This window comes from Lampetra fluviatilis, chromosome 38 (assembly GCF_964198595.1).
Source record: "Lampetra fluviatilis chromosome 38, kcLamFluv1.1, whole genome shotgun sequence".
Taxonomy (NCBI): domain Eukaryota; kingdom Metazoa; phylum Chordata; class Hyperoartia; order Petromyzontiformes; family Petromyzontidae; genus Lampetra; species Lampetra fluviatilis.
In genome coordinates, this window is record NC_136312.1 from 4,520,290 (window position 1) to 4,535,617 (window position 15,328).

Genomic DNA, 15,328 nt, shown 5'->3' on the forward strand with positions numbered 1-15,328 from the left:
GTTGTCGTGGCAACCGGGCCGCCCCTGGCAACGGGGCGACGGCGCTGGGACGGTCGGCGGAAGGGAAAGGGAGTTGAGAGTGGGGGTGGTGGGGGGGGTACGATGGGGGGGGGGGGCACGATGGGGGGGGGCACGGGGGGGGGGCAAGGGGGGGGGGCAGGGGGGAGCAGGGGGGGGGAGTGGTGGGCGACCGGTTGCGTTGCGGAGGAGCGAGACAAGGCGAACGTCGTAGCCGTGTGGGTGCCGGTTGCGTCTCCGCCTCCGACATCGATCCCCCCCGACGGTGCTGCGGACTGCGCAGTGCAGACGCTCCTCGGTGCAGTGCGGCCGCTCTGTTGCTGCTGCAGCTGCTGCTGCTGCAGCTGCTGCTGCTGCTGTGTGGAGGCAGCCCGAGCCAGCGATGTGGACACGGGAGGGATGAGGCGGTGCAGTCAGCCCGTGCTCTCCCCCCACCCCCCCCCCCCCCCCCAATCATACTCCCTCTGCTTCTCTGGCTACAACTGCCCTGCCTCTGCCTCTCTCTCTCTCCCGTAGACTCGCGGGGAGACCCATAGACCAATTTACGTAGAAGTTAGCACGGCGGTAGCGCTGGAGAGGGGCGCGCTCTCCGCACGCGCGGAGGCAGACGACGCGATGGTGGCGTCCTCGGGTAGCGAACCGAGGCGGATCGCCGGATCGTTGCCCCGGTGACGTCTCGACACCGAAATCGGTGCGCGAGTCGCCGACACGATCGAACGCGACGTGGAAGTTGTCGCGTAATGCTCTCGTGGTGCACGTGGCGAGCGGCGTTACGACGTGAATGCGCGTTGCCACTGTGTCGCATACGTTCGATACACGCACTCGCAACCCGCGCATTCCAATCGTCACACGCGTTGTATCCGCTCGTTACTCACTCACTACGCATTCACTACGATCATCACACTACTTAAAAACTCACTACTCACTCACTGCAATCATCACACTCACTTATGCACTCGCTACTCACTCAATACACACTCACAACAATCATCACACGAGGTATACACTCACTACTCACTCACTACGCATTCACTCACTACTCACTCACTGCAATCATCACACTCACTTATGCACTCGCTACTCACTCAATACACACTCACAACAATCATCACACTAGTAACACACCCACTATTCGCTCACTACTCACTCACCACGGACTCACAACGCACTCACTACAATCATCACACTAGTTATTCACTCACGACTACCTCACTACACATTCAAACACTACGCACTCACTCACAACACACTCATTGCATTTATCACACTACTTATACACTCACTACTCACAACGCATTCACTACAATTATCACACTACACTCACGACTCACTCACAGCGCAATCACTCACAACGCACTCACTCATTAAACGCTTACTACAACCATCACACTCTTTACAATCATCACACTCATTACACAAAATCATCACACTCACTCATCGCCACCACGATCACAACCGCCATTACAACCGACAATGCTGCACAGTCACCCGTTGTGTTGCCCCCCCCCCCCAGAAGCTGGTGACCCATCCTCCACGTCCACCATCACCCCCACCATCATCAACCCATTCAAAACCACCACCATAATCATCATATCCAATACTACCACCAGCACTACCATCTACCCACCCAATTCCACCACCACTACCATCATCTAATCAGCCAATACCCCCACTACCACCCCCACCACCACCACCACCCCACTCACTACCCCCGTCCAGGCGCCCCCCACTAACCCGCCCCTCTCGTGCGCCCGCAGCGGCTGCAGAAGCTGGTGACCCCCAGCCCGGACCTGCCGGTGCCGGGCGCCTCCAGGGCCGGCGCCGTGCAAGTGCAGCTGAGCCGCTCGGCCAGCGACTGCGACGCCAACGGGCGCTGCAACGGGGAGGACGGCGCCGCGGCAGCCGCCCCCGCCGCCAACGCCGCCGCCAACGCCGCTGGTGCCGCTGGCGCCGCCGTGGCCGCGGCCGTGGCCGTCGGCGGCGGCGTCGGCGGCGGTGCCTGCGCCGACACGGAGAGCCCGCTGTGAGCGGCGGGGGCCCCGGCGGGGGCCCAGGGTGGCGGGGCCCGACTCCGGTCCCCCCCCGGGGTCAGCGGCTGGAATGGCGCAAGGTCTGTTTTAATTCTGGGGGCGGCTGGCCCCCAGATGTAGCCCCTAGTGATAGTCCTAGCTCCTAGGTGTAGGCCCCGAGCAGGCTGCCTCCAGCCTGAAGCCCCTATAACCTCTGTCCGTGACTCCCTCGCCTCTCTTAGCCCCCCTGAACTGTAGCCCCCCCCTCCCACCCAACCGCGTCCCTGCGTCCCCCACCTTGGTGATTGTTTGGCACGGTGAGCAGTCGACCCCGCCCCCGCCCAGACCGCCCGTCCCAAGCTGTATTTGTGTGCTCGTGTTTTGTCCTTCACCGTTTAAAAGATTGGAGGCAGCGGCGGGAAGTCGCTGGGGTTTCCAATGGGATGGCAGGGGCAAGGCGGGCCACTCCACGCTCCCGGCGCTCTCTTTCTCTCTCTCCGGCTGAGAGTTGGAAGGGGTTCGCGCGTTCTCCGGCTCCTCCGTCCATCCATCCGTAACGACGGGGCGGCGGGGTGGGGGGGCGGTGCCCTCACCCTAAAGGAAGCCGGGCTCGCATTGTGCAATGCGTTATTGCCCCAACACGCGCGCGCACACTTGGGAGAGACACGAGCAAAAAGAGCCAGGGATAAAAGGACAATTTGCTAATGTTCATGTGCGCTTCGCCCTGCCGGCGAACCACCGGCTTCCGATTAAATTAGCCGGGCGGTGACGGTGGCCACGTCGCTGCACGTGGCCGCCTGTAGTGACCCAGCGGTGCGGGGAGGCAGCAGCAGCAGCCGATGCTGGGGCATCGCCGCACATACACACACACACTGACGTTGTTGCGAAACTCCACTTTCCCGTGGTCGTGGAGGAGGTTGCCGTATCATGGCTCGCCAGGAGAAGGCGGTACAGCACAGTATGGACTCTGCCTGTTTCATCTGTGTGGAATAGAGCGTTGCCCCCTTGCACGCGTGGATTGACCTCTGGGTGCTCCTCCCACGTGGTGTATAATAAACAACTGATACATTGGCCGATGACACCTTCGTATGTGGAGGACCGGCAGGGATTCGGCAATTGTTGGTAGCGCTGGCTCCTCCCGCGTGGCTGCTAAACTACTCTTCTAAACTTTATTTATTTAAGGCTCAAGTAAGCTCTATAGCTCTTTTTCAGAAGCGACCCGGCTCTCAAAATATAATAGCTCAACGAAGTGGCTTATCATCATCGCGTGAGAATGTATCGCAGCCAAATACTCTAAACGCGTCATGTCGAGTATAAATGTGGAGGGAAAAACCGGAGGACCCGGAGAAAAATCCACGCGACCACGGGGAGAGAGAGAGACACGCAAACTCCAAATATACAGCAGCAGGCGTCACGGTTGGGATTGAACCCACGACTTCCTGGATACCAGGCGAGGTAGTTAACATCTCCTAGCCATCGTGACGATGATGAGAGAGAGAGAGACACGCAAACTCCAAATATACAGCAGGTGTCAGGGTCGGGATTGAACCCACGACCTCCTGTATACCAGGCGAGGTAGTTAGCATCTCCTAGCCACCGTGGTTACTGCTGCTGCAGCCTCCCCGCTCCTCGGCTGTGGTTCCTCCTCCTGGCGTATCTGAGTCTCCCCCCGCCACCCCTTCTCTCTACGAGAGCGAAGAGCGAACACCATGCGGTGGCAGTGGTGGCGGCGAAACGTTACGAGTGGAGATGATCAATCACATCAACGTTCGAGTAAGGCAAACACACGTTTGGAAAGCAGATACACAATCCATGGGTGCATATGCAGGATCTCTCCGAAACTTGTGTTTAATTACAAAGAGGCTTATTCCAGTAAAATGAAAAAACAACAACAACAACAAATACCGCTCGGTTTGGAAACCCCAGCGGTTTTAGCGATGGGAACCTCGCGCAGGGGACCCCCTTGACGAACAGGGGGAGGGGACCCCCTTGGCCCGTTGCGTATTCCCTTGCTGATCGGTAACGAGAGCAGGGGGCTAACGGTGAGGTTGCACTTCATGACGATCGAGCGAGGGTTAGCGGTGAGCCGAGTGGGGTCGGTGTAGGTGTAAATACAGGTGTACATACGGGCACGTGCAAGTCGCACACACAGGCGCGTGTATGTACCTGCGCAGGTGTATGTGTACCTGTGCAGGTGTATGTGTACCTGTACAGGTGTATGTGTACCTGTACAGGTGTGAATATGGGTACACGCACAGGTCAGTGTATGTCTACCTGTGCAGGTGTATGTGTACCTGTGCAGGTGTATGTGTACCTGTGCAGGTGTGCATATGGGTACACGCACAGGTCAGTGTATGTGTACCTGTGCAGGTGTATGTGTACCTGTGCGTACAGGCGCGTGTATGGGTACCTGTGCAGGCGTATGTGTACCTGTGCGTACAGGCGCGTGTATGGGTACCTGTGCAGGTGTACGTGCAGCTGTGCGTACAGGCGCGTGTATGTGTACCTGTGCAGGTGTGCATATGGGTGCATGCACAGGTCAGTGTATGTGTGCCTGTGCAGGTGTACGTATCGTTTCTCGTTTCTGTGCACACACAGATGCCCACGTGTGTCGAAGTGTGTGCACAGGTGCCCTACAGGTGCATGATGCACCTGTGTAGGTGCCCTACAGATGTACGATGCACCTGTACAGGTGCCCTACAGGTGCATGATGCACCTGTACAGGTGCCCTGCAGGTGTATGATGCACCTGTACAGGTGCCCTGCAGGTGTGCGATGCACCTGTGCAGGTGCCCTACAGGTGCATGATGCACCTGTACAGGTGCCCTACAGGTGTGCGATACACCTGTGCAGGTGTGTGCACGTCTCAGGTGACCGTGAACACCTGTCGCCGCCACGCGCCGTTCTTTCACCCCTTTTACGATGTCACCCTGACCCCCTTCTACTGGTCCTAACCTTTAAACTCTTCTCCCTTAGATCCCCCCTCTCCCCTTCCCCCCAGTGTGGGGATATAAGACCCCTGTTTAGGGACCAAACGTAGAAGAACACGACAGCTCGCGGTGTGGGTGGAAGGAGGGGGTGGGGAGGTTTAGTCGGGGGGGGAGGCTGGGAGGGGCTTGAGCCCCCCTCCATCCCCCCCTCCCAATTCCTCCCCCTCCTCTTCCCATTCGCTGGGTTTCCGATCGAATTCACGCGGAGAAAATACAAATGGAGTGCTCGGCTTCTTAACCACGTAAAGCCCAATGAGCCCGTGAGCCGCCGTTCAGAGACGACCTCGCCACGCGCGATGACGGCTCCTCGTCGTAGTCACCAATCGCCGAAGGGGCGGGTATCGTCATCGTGCGGCACGGGAATAATTTATAGCGGCAGCCTAATAATCTGAGCGCGCGTTGATTCTCAATGTGGATGGTTGGGGTTGGGAGCGGGGGGGGGGGGGCAACGCCGAACAATTCACGCGACCGGAGAGAGAGAGAGAGAACGCGGGGACTGCAAACACTGACACGGTACAGGCATTGTCAGGATCCGGGATAGAACCCAGGCGAGGGAGACGACATTTCCTCACTGCCGCAGCTGCCCCTTGGCGATTGTACGGATTGAAAACAGCGCGCTCGCACCCTGTAGATGCCTCCATAAGTTACCATCGGCGTAGCCCCCCCCTCCCTCCCTCGGTACGTTCGTTTTACCCACATTTGAGACGCAAAGAAAAAAGTGGGATCCTAGTTCTCCTGGTCTCGCCAGCAATGCCCCCTGAGAAGAATTGAATTCTCAGCTTCCGCTCTGGGCATATCCAAGTGGGAGGGGAAGGGCGCGAGGGGGGGGGGGGTGATCGTGGCAATAACCGCCAGCCCCCCAGCCCACCCCCACCCAGAAAATTGGTATTCTATTGATATTGACCAGCGACAATACATTTATCGCCCGTTCGGGTATGAGTATTATTATTATTGCCATTAATGTAGGGCCCTGTTCATATCAAACATCTTGACATCTCGCGACCGCCGCCCGCCGTCGGGGGGGCAGGGGCCCAGACGCTCGGCCTCGCACCCGCGAGCGGCCGAGGGATGCTGCAGGAGGCGACGTTTCTTCTGGGAGCAGGTGGCGCTGTTCATGGCGGGTTCATGAGATGACTACGGGTGGAACCCTGTCTCTGAAATCAGCGGCGCCGGTCCGCGCACGCGTGCATGCCGGCGAGAAAGAGAGAGAGATCCGATCGGAGACCCCGCGAGTGAGACCTTTCCCCGCGGCGTGTCCGTCCGCCGTTTTTTAAGTGATCGTTGTTATTCATGATTGTTTTTATATATGCATTATATATATAGTAGTCGATGTCGAATAGCTCCTGTCGTAATATTGATGATGATGATGACGACGACGACGTGCGGTAGATGCGTTAGACTCCTGAACATTCCTAACTGAAAACATTCCCACCATGACGCCACTCGGTGTGACGCCAGGCTGTGTGATGTCACGTGGTGTGATGCCAGGCAGTGTGACGCTGCTCGGTGTGACGCCACTCGGTGCAACGCCACGTGGCGTGACGCGATGATGCCAGTGCTTTTTGTGAACCCATCGGGAGCCGCTGCTCTGAAGGCCGGGACCACATTGTGGGCAATTTTAGAGCAACCGTTGCCACCCGTGATCCGATTGGACGCTGCCATCATCCCAGTTGTCCATCCCAGAGGGGGCAGGAACAGCAGCGGCGATCAGATTCGTTCCACGTGTGGGCAACTAGAATTGTTTGCCATAGAATCTGCAGCGGCAACTGTTGCAACTGACGATTGCCTCCGGCGATTGCCGTAAAATTGCCCCTAGTGTAGCGGCGGCCTTGAGAAGCCGGGCCGACGCCTGAGCGATCAGTTGCGCCAATGCAGTCGCTTACGTCCGGACGTTTCTGCAACCGGTTGCGAGCGGTTCGTCGACGATTGCAAGCAGTGGGGACCGCCTCCTCGGCTTTCGAGCGACGATCCGCTCGGAGATTTCTTAGCGACGCGTTTCCGCCATCGCTTAAGCGCGGCGCATTTTGTTCAAACCCGCGACGATCGGTCCCACCGATCCCGAAACCGGTCAGTTTCCTCCTTGCGCAACCCACTCGCTCGGATGCGATGGACAAAGCGGCCACGCGACGGGTGCAACGGTGGTGTAGTTGCGTGGCGGTGATGTTGGGAGCGGTTTCGGGTTGCTCAAACAAATCGCCCGGGCACGATCGTAGCAGCTCCACAACCAATCACACGCGATACCTCGGTCACATGTCCTGCAATCAGGTGACACGAAGTGGGGGTGGGGGGTGGTGGCAGTGAGGTGACCCCCACGAGAAGAGGTCAATTGAGACGTGACCATGGCAACTAAGAGGGCACGGCACCAGTTGTTTACAGCCACAAGCCAGTGGTAATAACTCCACGTCTCTATGGCAGGGGGCAAGTCTGTCCGTAGAACAACCATTGTTTAATTCCCCATAAAATTGTTACGGGCTCTTTGAAGGAAAGGATTGGTGGATCACGTAGGGATCTAGCGTGAGTCTCCCAAACTTGCGAAGGCCGCGAGGTGCCCATGAGAATGGGGCAGTAGAGCAAGTCGGTCCGTGGGCCCGTGAGCAGAGCAGACCTTCGAGCGTCGTCTCCTCGTGTGCGTGGCGAGGTTTTACAACTTTCCTCCCGCCCCGAAAATCGACGCCCGTTATTTAAAATCGCATTGGCCAAACATCCCCGTGCAGCAGCCTGCATGAAAAGAGAGCCTTGGGACTCAGTGCAGTTTTTTTTTAACCGGACAAGGGAAGGGCATCACGCGGGGAGAATCTCCGTTAACGCCGATCGCATTTCCCGCGGAGTTCCACAACGGACGGTAAAATAACGCGACGTGAGTGAACCCTGGTTGGGATGCGAGCCCGAGGCCTCCGGGTTGGAAGATCCAAACTCCCGAGTGCTTGAACCACCGCGACACCCAGACAGATTTTCGGACAAGGGAATGGGAAGTGGGTATTTGAGCCTGAATAACTGAATACTCCCAAACTTCTTAGACTAACTGCTCACTGTTCAATATTACAAGGATAAATACAAACTAATTATAAGAGAGTTTAGTGAGTGGGAAACAAGGTGTTTGCCATGGTGAACTATGAGTGCAGGATGCATGGCAGAGCCCCTGTGTGGTTCAAATCTCCGGTTAATATTTGACAAATATTGAATTCTAGCCTCAAGATAACCCAAATAAACGTTTAGCAAAAGCCCCGGTCAGGTTTATGTTCAAGCGGGTGAGCAGGATAACGTCTCATCGACACGAGTGAGTGACCTGGGTCCACCTAAATATAAATAAAGTACTCTACAGCAGTGAAGCGATGAGAAATCAGAGCAAATAGCAGCCGCGCGTCATCGCGTGACATGTCGAGACTATTGCAAAAACAAACAAAATCCTCCACGAAAAAAAACATTAATTGTTATCTTTAGCGCGCGTGGGCTCGGCCACAATTATATTGAGACCGATAGCAGAGCAATAACACAATGAAGTTACGGAAACATTTCAACAGATGTAAGAGGCGGGGAGGCGGGGGTGGTGACGGTCGTACCGATGTGCCAAGAGACGAGTGGAGGACACGCCAGTAAAACGCATCGTCCGATGCGGCGGGCGCCAAATAATCATCACAGACGCTGGCCGCACGATACGTCTGGGGAGCAAAAGGGCGCTGCGTGTGATCGTGATGATCGTCGGGGATGGGGTGGCATCTCGGCTGACAGTATTACGTGGGGGGCTGGGCTGGGGGCATTGTCACGCCAGTGGGCACAGCTCAGGAGCGGCAGTGGGTGTGGTGGGTGAGGCACCTTCTTGCTGACCGAGGTTCCAAGAGGAACTCTCGCGGCCAAGATTCGACGGGCAGCGCGGCTCTGCCCAGTGCACAGAGACATCGCGGGCACGGACGGCAGTGACCCGAGTGCAGAGCAAAAGTATTAGAAACCCAGGTGGTCAAGTATTACCCCGACCGCCCTCTAGGGCCCCCATTAAGTGCAGCGAAGATGCTTTGCGGTGACGGTTAAAAATGTCGTGTGCGTGTTTCAAAAGTTGTAGCTGGGCGTATAAAATTAGAAACGCAGTGTTCATGCCAGCTTTGACAGTATTCTCCCCCCGCCCTCTAGCACCCGATTAGTGAGGCTATGTGGAAATTAATTCGCGGGCCGTGTGACATGAAGTTGTGGGCCGTGTCTGGCCCCGTGGGCCGTAGGTTTTCCCCGTGCTTGTTCCGGATGTTTTTGCTTGCTGGTTCCACCCCCACCTCCTCCGCCTCGCTCCACTCATCCTGAAGCCTCTCCTCCGACCCCGAGAGCAACGCCGTAGAGGAGCTGTAACGGCGGAGTTGAGTAAACGAGGTGGCGGAGCTTTGAGCTCAACGCATCTCTTTCCCCTTTGCCAATCGTCGAATTGGTTCGCGGCGAGCGTCAGCGCGGCCACACGCGGACCCCCCCCCCCCCCCGATGCCTGCATTCAATTATATGGTTTCGATTGGGATCGACGTGAATCGGAGCCGTTGTTGAATCGGTGCGAGCGAGCGAGCTGGTGGGAACGGGCCGCGTTTCTCACGTGCCAGGGCCCTCCTGAAGAAAAAAAGAGACCTTGAGACTCGACGAGGCTTTCCTGGGTTAACTCGAGGGCATTGTTATCATTATTACGATCATTGTCATTGCTGGTTGATTACACGCGGAGTCTCTTCTGGCGGTAACTATATACGGAACCCCACATTGGTGCGACTGGATAGGCTCCGTGACGATAAATTATAACGTTGATCATTGACAGCCCAGCGTGAGTCCACTACTGGATGAAGGCCATACTTCACCACGCTGGTCAGTGCGGGTTACAGAAGGGTGGGGGTCGGCTCAAGACCGGTTCAGTTATCACTCGCCATGGCCTTGAATTGTTATTCGGGGCGGCTGGGTTCCCCGCGCAGCGCGCTAACCGCTGCACCACCGCTCCCCCACCAGGCCATAGTATCTGTAACCATATGAATATTAATAACATGTAGCGGGACGAAGATTTCGATACCGATGTTTAATCACCACCAAGAGCGCGCAGCAGTGGCTAGTGCACTGCACTATGATCACGGCGGCCCGAGTTCAATTCCCGCTCACGGCCAACACCAGTGGCGATTATCTGAACCAATCGTGGGCTTCCCCTAGGTCGACTCAGCCTACAATAAGTACCCGATAATGCGGTTTGTGAACATAAGCTTATGCCTCGTGTTCACTAGGCGCTTGTATAAGGGGGCTGTATATAGGGGCTGACTTGTCGACCTTAATGGGTGCTCGCTAACACCACAGAGTTCGATACCCGGCCACGACTAACATCAGTGTCGAGTGATAATCGAACCGGTCCTGGGCATCCCACCCACCACCACCACCACCAGCACCACCACCACCACCAGCACCACCACCACCAGCACCACCACCACCAGCACCACCACCACCAGCACCACCACCACCACCACCAGCACCACCACCACCACCAACACCACCAGCACCACCACCACCACCAGCACCCACCTTCGCCAAACCCGTGCACTGAAAAGCGCGATGTGAAGTATGATCGAACGACCCTCGTGATCGACATGGCATCGGGAGGCATTCGTCCAGCAGTAGATTAACCAAGGCCCGTGATTCTTCGGTATATCGTTGTTAATGATAACGTAACAGCCCGTTTAGAACAGAGTTTTTTTTTAATCATGGGAGCCCGGCGAGTGAAAACCTTTCAAATCGGATATAATCTACGCTTACACTCGCACAGATCTATGAATGTATCGCGAAGGTAAAAAATAACCGGTTGGAATCGGTGAACCGGTGCAGTCTGACAAACGCAAACACCCCTCCGTGTCGCCTTTAACATGCTGCTGGGGCAAGGTGCTGTCAGCGAGCACCTGTTAAAGCCGGGACTGTGATACACGAGGGGCTGGTGTGGCTCTAAACCCACGTCTGGGTGCCTTTGTCTCCCCAGCGCTCGTGTTCACACACGGGACCAGATTTATTTAAGGCTGAGTCTGCCTAGCGGAGACCCCATCTATTGCTGCTTGACGCACACTTGTGTGCGTTCATGCACAATAGGGCGGTGGCGCAGTGGTTAGGTCACTGCGCTATGAATCTGAGTTTGATTCTCAGCAAAAATGAACAATAATCGGCGAGTAATATCTGCACCTGTCCTGATCCTCCTCTAGGTCAACTCAGCCTTAAATCAGTACCTGATACGGTGTGTATAACATCAGCTCTGGGGATACAAAGACGGCTGGATAATGGATCTTGCCACACCCAACCCACTCATAAGTGCGCCGTGCATGGCCTCCATAGGTGCCCAATAACAACAGCAATTGCACCGAGAGCCTGTGCAGGTTGTACGCGAGACCATTGCCTTTATCCATTCCCACGCGCACTCCGAGTGGCCGTGTCTTTGCTGACCCATGTGAATATTTGTACGAGTAACGACCCCCTCGGTGGGCGAGCTGTGAGTCCCCTCGATGTACCCCTGTCAGGGGTCCGATCCAGTTCGATGCCGGACCCTGGATCGTGGGATGCTGGATGGGAGGGGGGGGCGTGCGGGGGATGAGACGGGAGAGTGCGCAGGTGGGAGACACGGGTGGGATAGGTTGGTGCGCGAGCACAGGTGAAAGCACACAGGTTTGACATAGGTGAGGTTTGCACAGCTGAGTTCACTTGCTGAGCACACAGGTTAAAGCACAGGTGAGACGTGAAAGCACAAATTCGCGAAAGCACAGATACGAGAGCACAGGTGTGAGCAATCAGGTGCCACAGGTGAGAAATCACACGGGTGATATTTGACAAGGTGAGAAGTGAGAGGCAGGTTAGATAAACCAAACAGCTGAGGAATGATACACAGGTGAGTGGTGAGACAGTTGAAACCAGACAGATGAGAGGTGAGACATCACACAGGTGAGATGATGTGAGACACAGGTGAGAGTCACGACCCTTTCCCTCCCTACCCTGACCCTATCCCACACCCAGCTGTGTCACTGCGTCTCATGCCTCGCCCCCCCCCCTCCACCTAGCCCCCCCCCCTGTACCCCCGTGATTCTTATGCCGTTCGTACAACTCGTCGATGTTGGTCGATGTTATTTTATGGTCGTCGTGGTCCGTGAGGTTGTGAATCCCACTCGTTCATTCATCGATTCGTTCAGCCGTGCACATGCCCCTTACCCTCCCTGCCCCCAGAGCGATGTTCCCGACCCCCCCCGCACTCCCCACGTGCGCGTGCGTGAAACCTCGTGGTGTTGTTGAAGCAACGTTACTATTGTATTTACTTGTAGAAGTGTTTTAAGCAATTGGATATATTTGTATTGACAGTAATAACTAATAACCATAGACCTGTACTACTATAATTATATTGATGATGATATTGATTGTGATGATGCTATTGATGATGAGGATGATAATGATGATATAAGAAAATTATATATGGGGGAAACACAGCGAGACGTGTTTTGCTACGTGTAACACAACATAACACATATATGCAGGAATTTGTATAATGTTCTATCAGTTTTAGTTTGTTTCCGATTATCTTCCGATTTTATATATAAAAGAAAAGAAAATAATTTCATAGCAAGTATAACTTTTTGTTTTTGTTAATGCGATTAATGTTATTTTTTTCTGAGTAAAAGCTTCTAAGACGGGGTCGGGGGGGGGGTTATATGATTATTGCAGACTATATGGGCCGGGTTTACATGTACAATGACGGGTGATGGATGATTATGACGGTGGAGTCACGTGACGGTGGTGATGGTGATGGAGCGAGTGTTGATGGGTCTCCGCCCCCCCCCAATTCCCGTGATCTATTCAACAGTCGATTGTAAGATATATATTTTTTGGAACATTGCCTCTAGTGGCTGGTGGGGGGGGGGTCACGTAAAATCCACGATTACGCAGCGTACGCCAATCGGAAAACAAACCCCCCCACAGCATTGCTACTTTGCGGAAATGCGTGCGTCGTGATCTTAATTGGCGACATTAATCGATTAATCGATAATGCGACATTATCTCAACCATCTACCCAAGATCCCACTAAAGATACATTCACCGAATTAATACAATTATAATAATAATGATGATCATCATTTACAGCCGGTGAGAAACGAGGGTCTCCGCTTCCCTGTGACGTGTCGGTCATATGGGTGGTTCGACCATACTTCACCACGCCGGTCAGTGCGGGTTTGGTGAAGATGAGTCCCTCCACCCAGATCGGATATCATTCGTTAGCCGTGGCCCCGATAAATCGCTAATTTAAACTAGGCGCGACAGTGGGTGCGCTAACCATTGCGCCACCGCTCCCCGCGCTCACTGCATTAGCCCCCCCACCTCTGACCTCGCATCCACACTCGCTCGCCTGACCACCCCCCCCTTCACACCACGCCCTCCCACCCTCATTGAAGGGAGCCGGTCCAATTCCTTGGCTCAAGGTTTGGGAACACTGGGAGGCAAACGACCTGTATTTGCGGTTGGAAGACAGATTCCTTGCTGCAAGCGTACGGGGCCCGTATTATTGTTTTTGAATGCAGCACTTCACGCTGGAGACACACACATGGAATGATACTCTTTGGTTCTTTCGGTAAAGTCACGTAGTTAGAAATAAAACACGTTTCGATCGCGTGTGTTGCGATCGAAACGTCGTGATTTATTTTATTCTATTTCTAACTACGTGTGTGTAGCGCGCTGCGCTATGGAACCCGGCCACCGAAGTTCGATTCCCGCTCACGGCGAACACCAGTGACGATTATCTGAACCGGTCCTGAACCTCCCCTAGGTAGTCTCATCCGTAAAACGAGTACCTGGCGCGGTGTGTAAACCGCGCCACTGGGGAGACAAAGGCGGCCGAGCGTGGTGTTGACCAACCAAAGGGATCTGTGTCCCACGCACCACACACACGCGCGTGCGCGCACGTGCGGAACCTGTTTACCAATCATCGCGCGCGCATTTGAACTGTGAACCTTGGTAAACAATGGGACGCCGGAGCCGCGGTGGGCAAAGTGATGACTTGGGTGTGTCGTCCCATGGGCCAGAGCGGAAACTTGCACCACCTGAGCGGGAGGGGCAATCCTCTTGATTTGCGCCGATTTATTTACACGATCAGCGCCAGTGAAATTGCTTGATAAAAACCCAAAGGGGTCGCCACGTAAATTCACCGGTGCGGTATTGGCCACGTCGAGAAAAGATTGTGCCGGCTCCCGTGTTCCCTGGACTTGCCTCGCAATTCAACGAATGATTTGCTGCTGCTGCCTTTGCCTCTGGAACACACATCTCAACACACTATGTCAATAACACTGTGGTCGTAAGAGGAAATGGGCCTTCTTTAAGTGCATGTCGTAAATAATCCAGCACTGTGGAGGCAGCGGCCGGGTTGGTGGATCACACAACTGCCTTCCCGCAAGTGGACGAATCTCCGTCCGTTTCCATCTGTACGGGGATCGAGCGTTGCCCCCTCGCGCAAGGCGTGGGGTTTATCCGGGTGCTCCGCTTTCCTCCCACACGTATAATAATTAACTAATCTTCAACAACAACAAAAACTCAACGTAGTAGCAGCAACAGGACTCTCCTGAAAATGAATCCAACGAATCGGTGTGGATTTCTTGCATAAATGATCCTTATGGCGGTACCCCGGGGTACCAAATAATACAAAATGGTCGTGGCAAATATTTTATTTCTGGGACACAATTTTTTTCCAGGGATGTACTTCACTCCGCGACTGGGGTACCAATCAATCCGAAATCAGTGCTACTCCGCGATGTTGAAACGCAGCCAGCATGATTGCGCTGAAACCCTGAACGCTCGTAATGCACCGTAGTGGTGCATCGTGTACAGCTCGTCGAGATGAGTCGAATGCAGCATGGTCGACCGTCAACAGACTAAAGATGACTGTATCGCGGACATTATGCGAGAGCCGGGGTACTATGGTACCGCCATAAGGTTCAAATAATTAATCACTTGGCTACCAGGGAGGTCCATTGCCCTTTTCAAGGCCGCGCACACAACGCGCTGCGTTATTGACGAACGTGTCGGGGTTTCGAGTGGTCGGGGCGTTGTTGCTGCCCCGGTTCTGTTCTTGCAGCACGAAGGTCAAACGCAGCCCAAGGGGTCAAACGCTGCCCAAGGGGTCAAACGCTGCCCAAGGGGTCAAACGCTGCCCAAGGGGTCAAACGCAGCCCAAGGGGTCAAACGCAGCCCAAGGGGTCAAACGCTGCCCGAGGGGTCAAACGCAGCCCAAGGGGTCAAACGCAGCCCGAAGGTCAAACGCAGCCCGAAGGTGAAACGCAGCCCGCGTGCCTCCCAGTGT

The 15,328-nt window shown here is 55.1% G+C and overlaps 1 protein-coding gene across 1 annotated transcript in view; it reads left to right on the top strand.

Moving 5' to 3' along the window:
* LOC144945682 (sodium- and chloride-dependent GABA transporter 3-like) overlaps positions 1 to 10,484 on the top strand; it is a 45,807-nt gene extending 35,323 nt beyond the window's left edge. The window contains exon 10 of the mRNA XM_078874250.1: positions 1,776 to 10,484. Within this exon, the coding sequence (XP_078730376.1) occupies positions 1,776 to 2,045 (270 nt within the window). The 3' untranslated portion in view covers positions 2,046 to 10,484. The remainder of the gene's footprint in view (positions 1 to 1,775) is intronic.
* Positions 10,485 to 15,328: the final 4,844 nt, after the last annotated feature.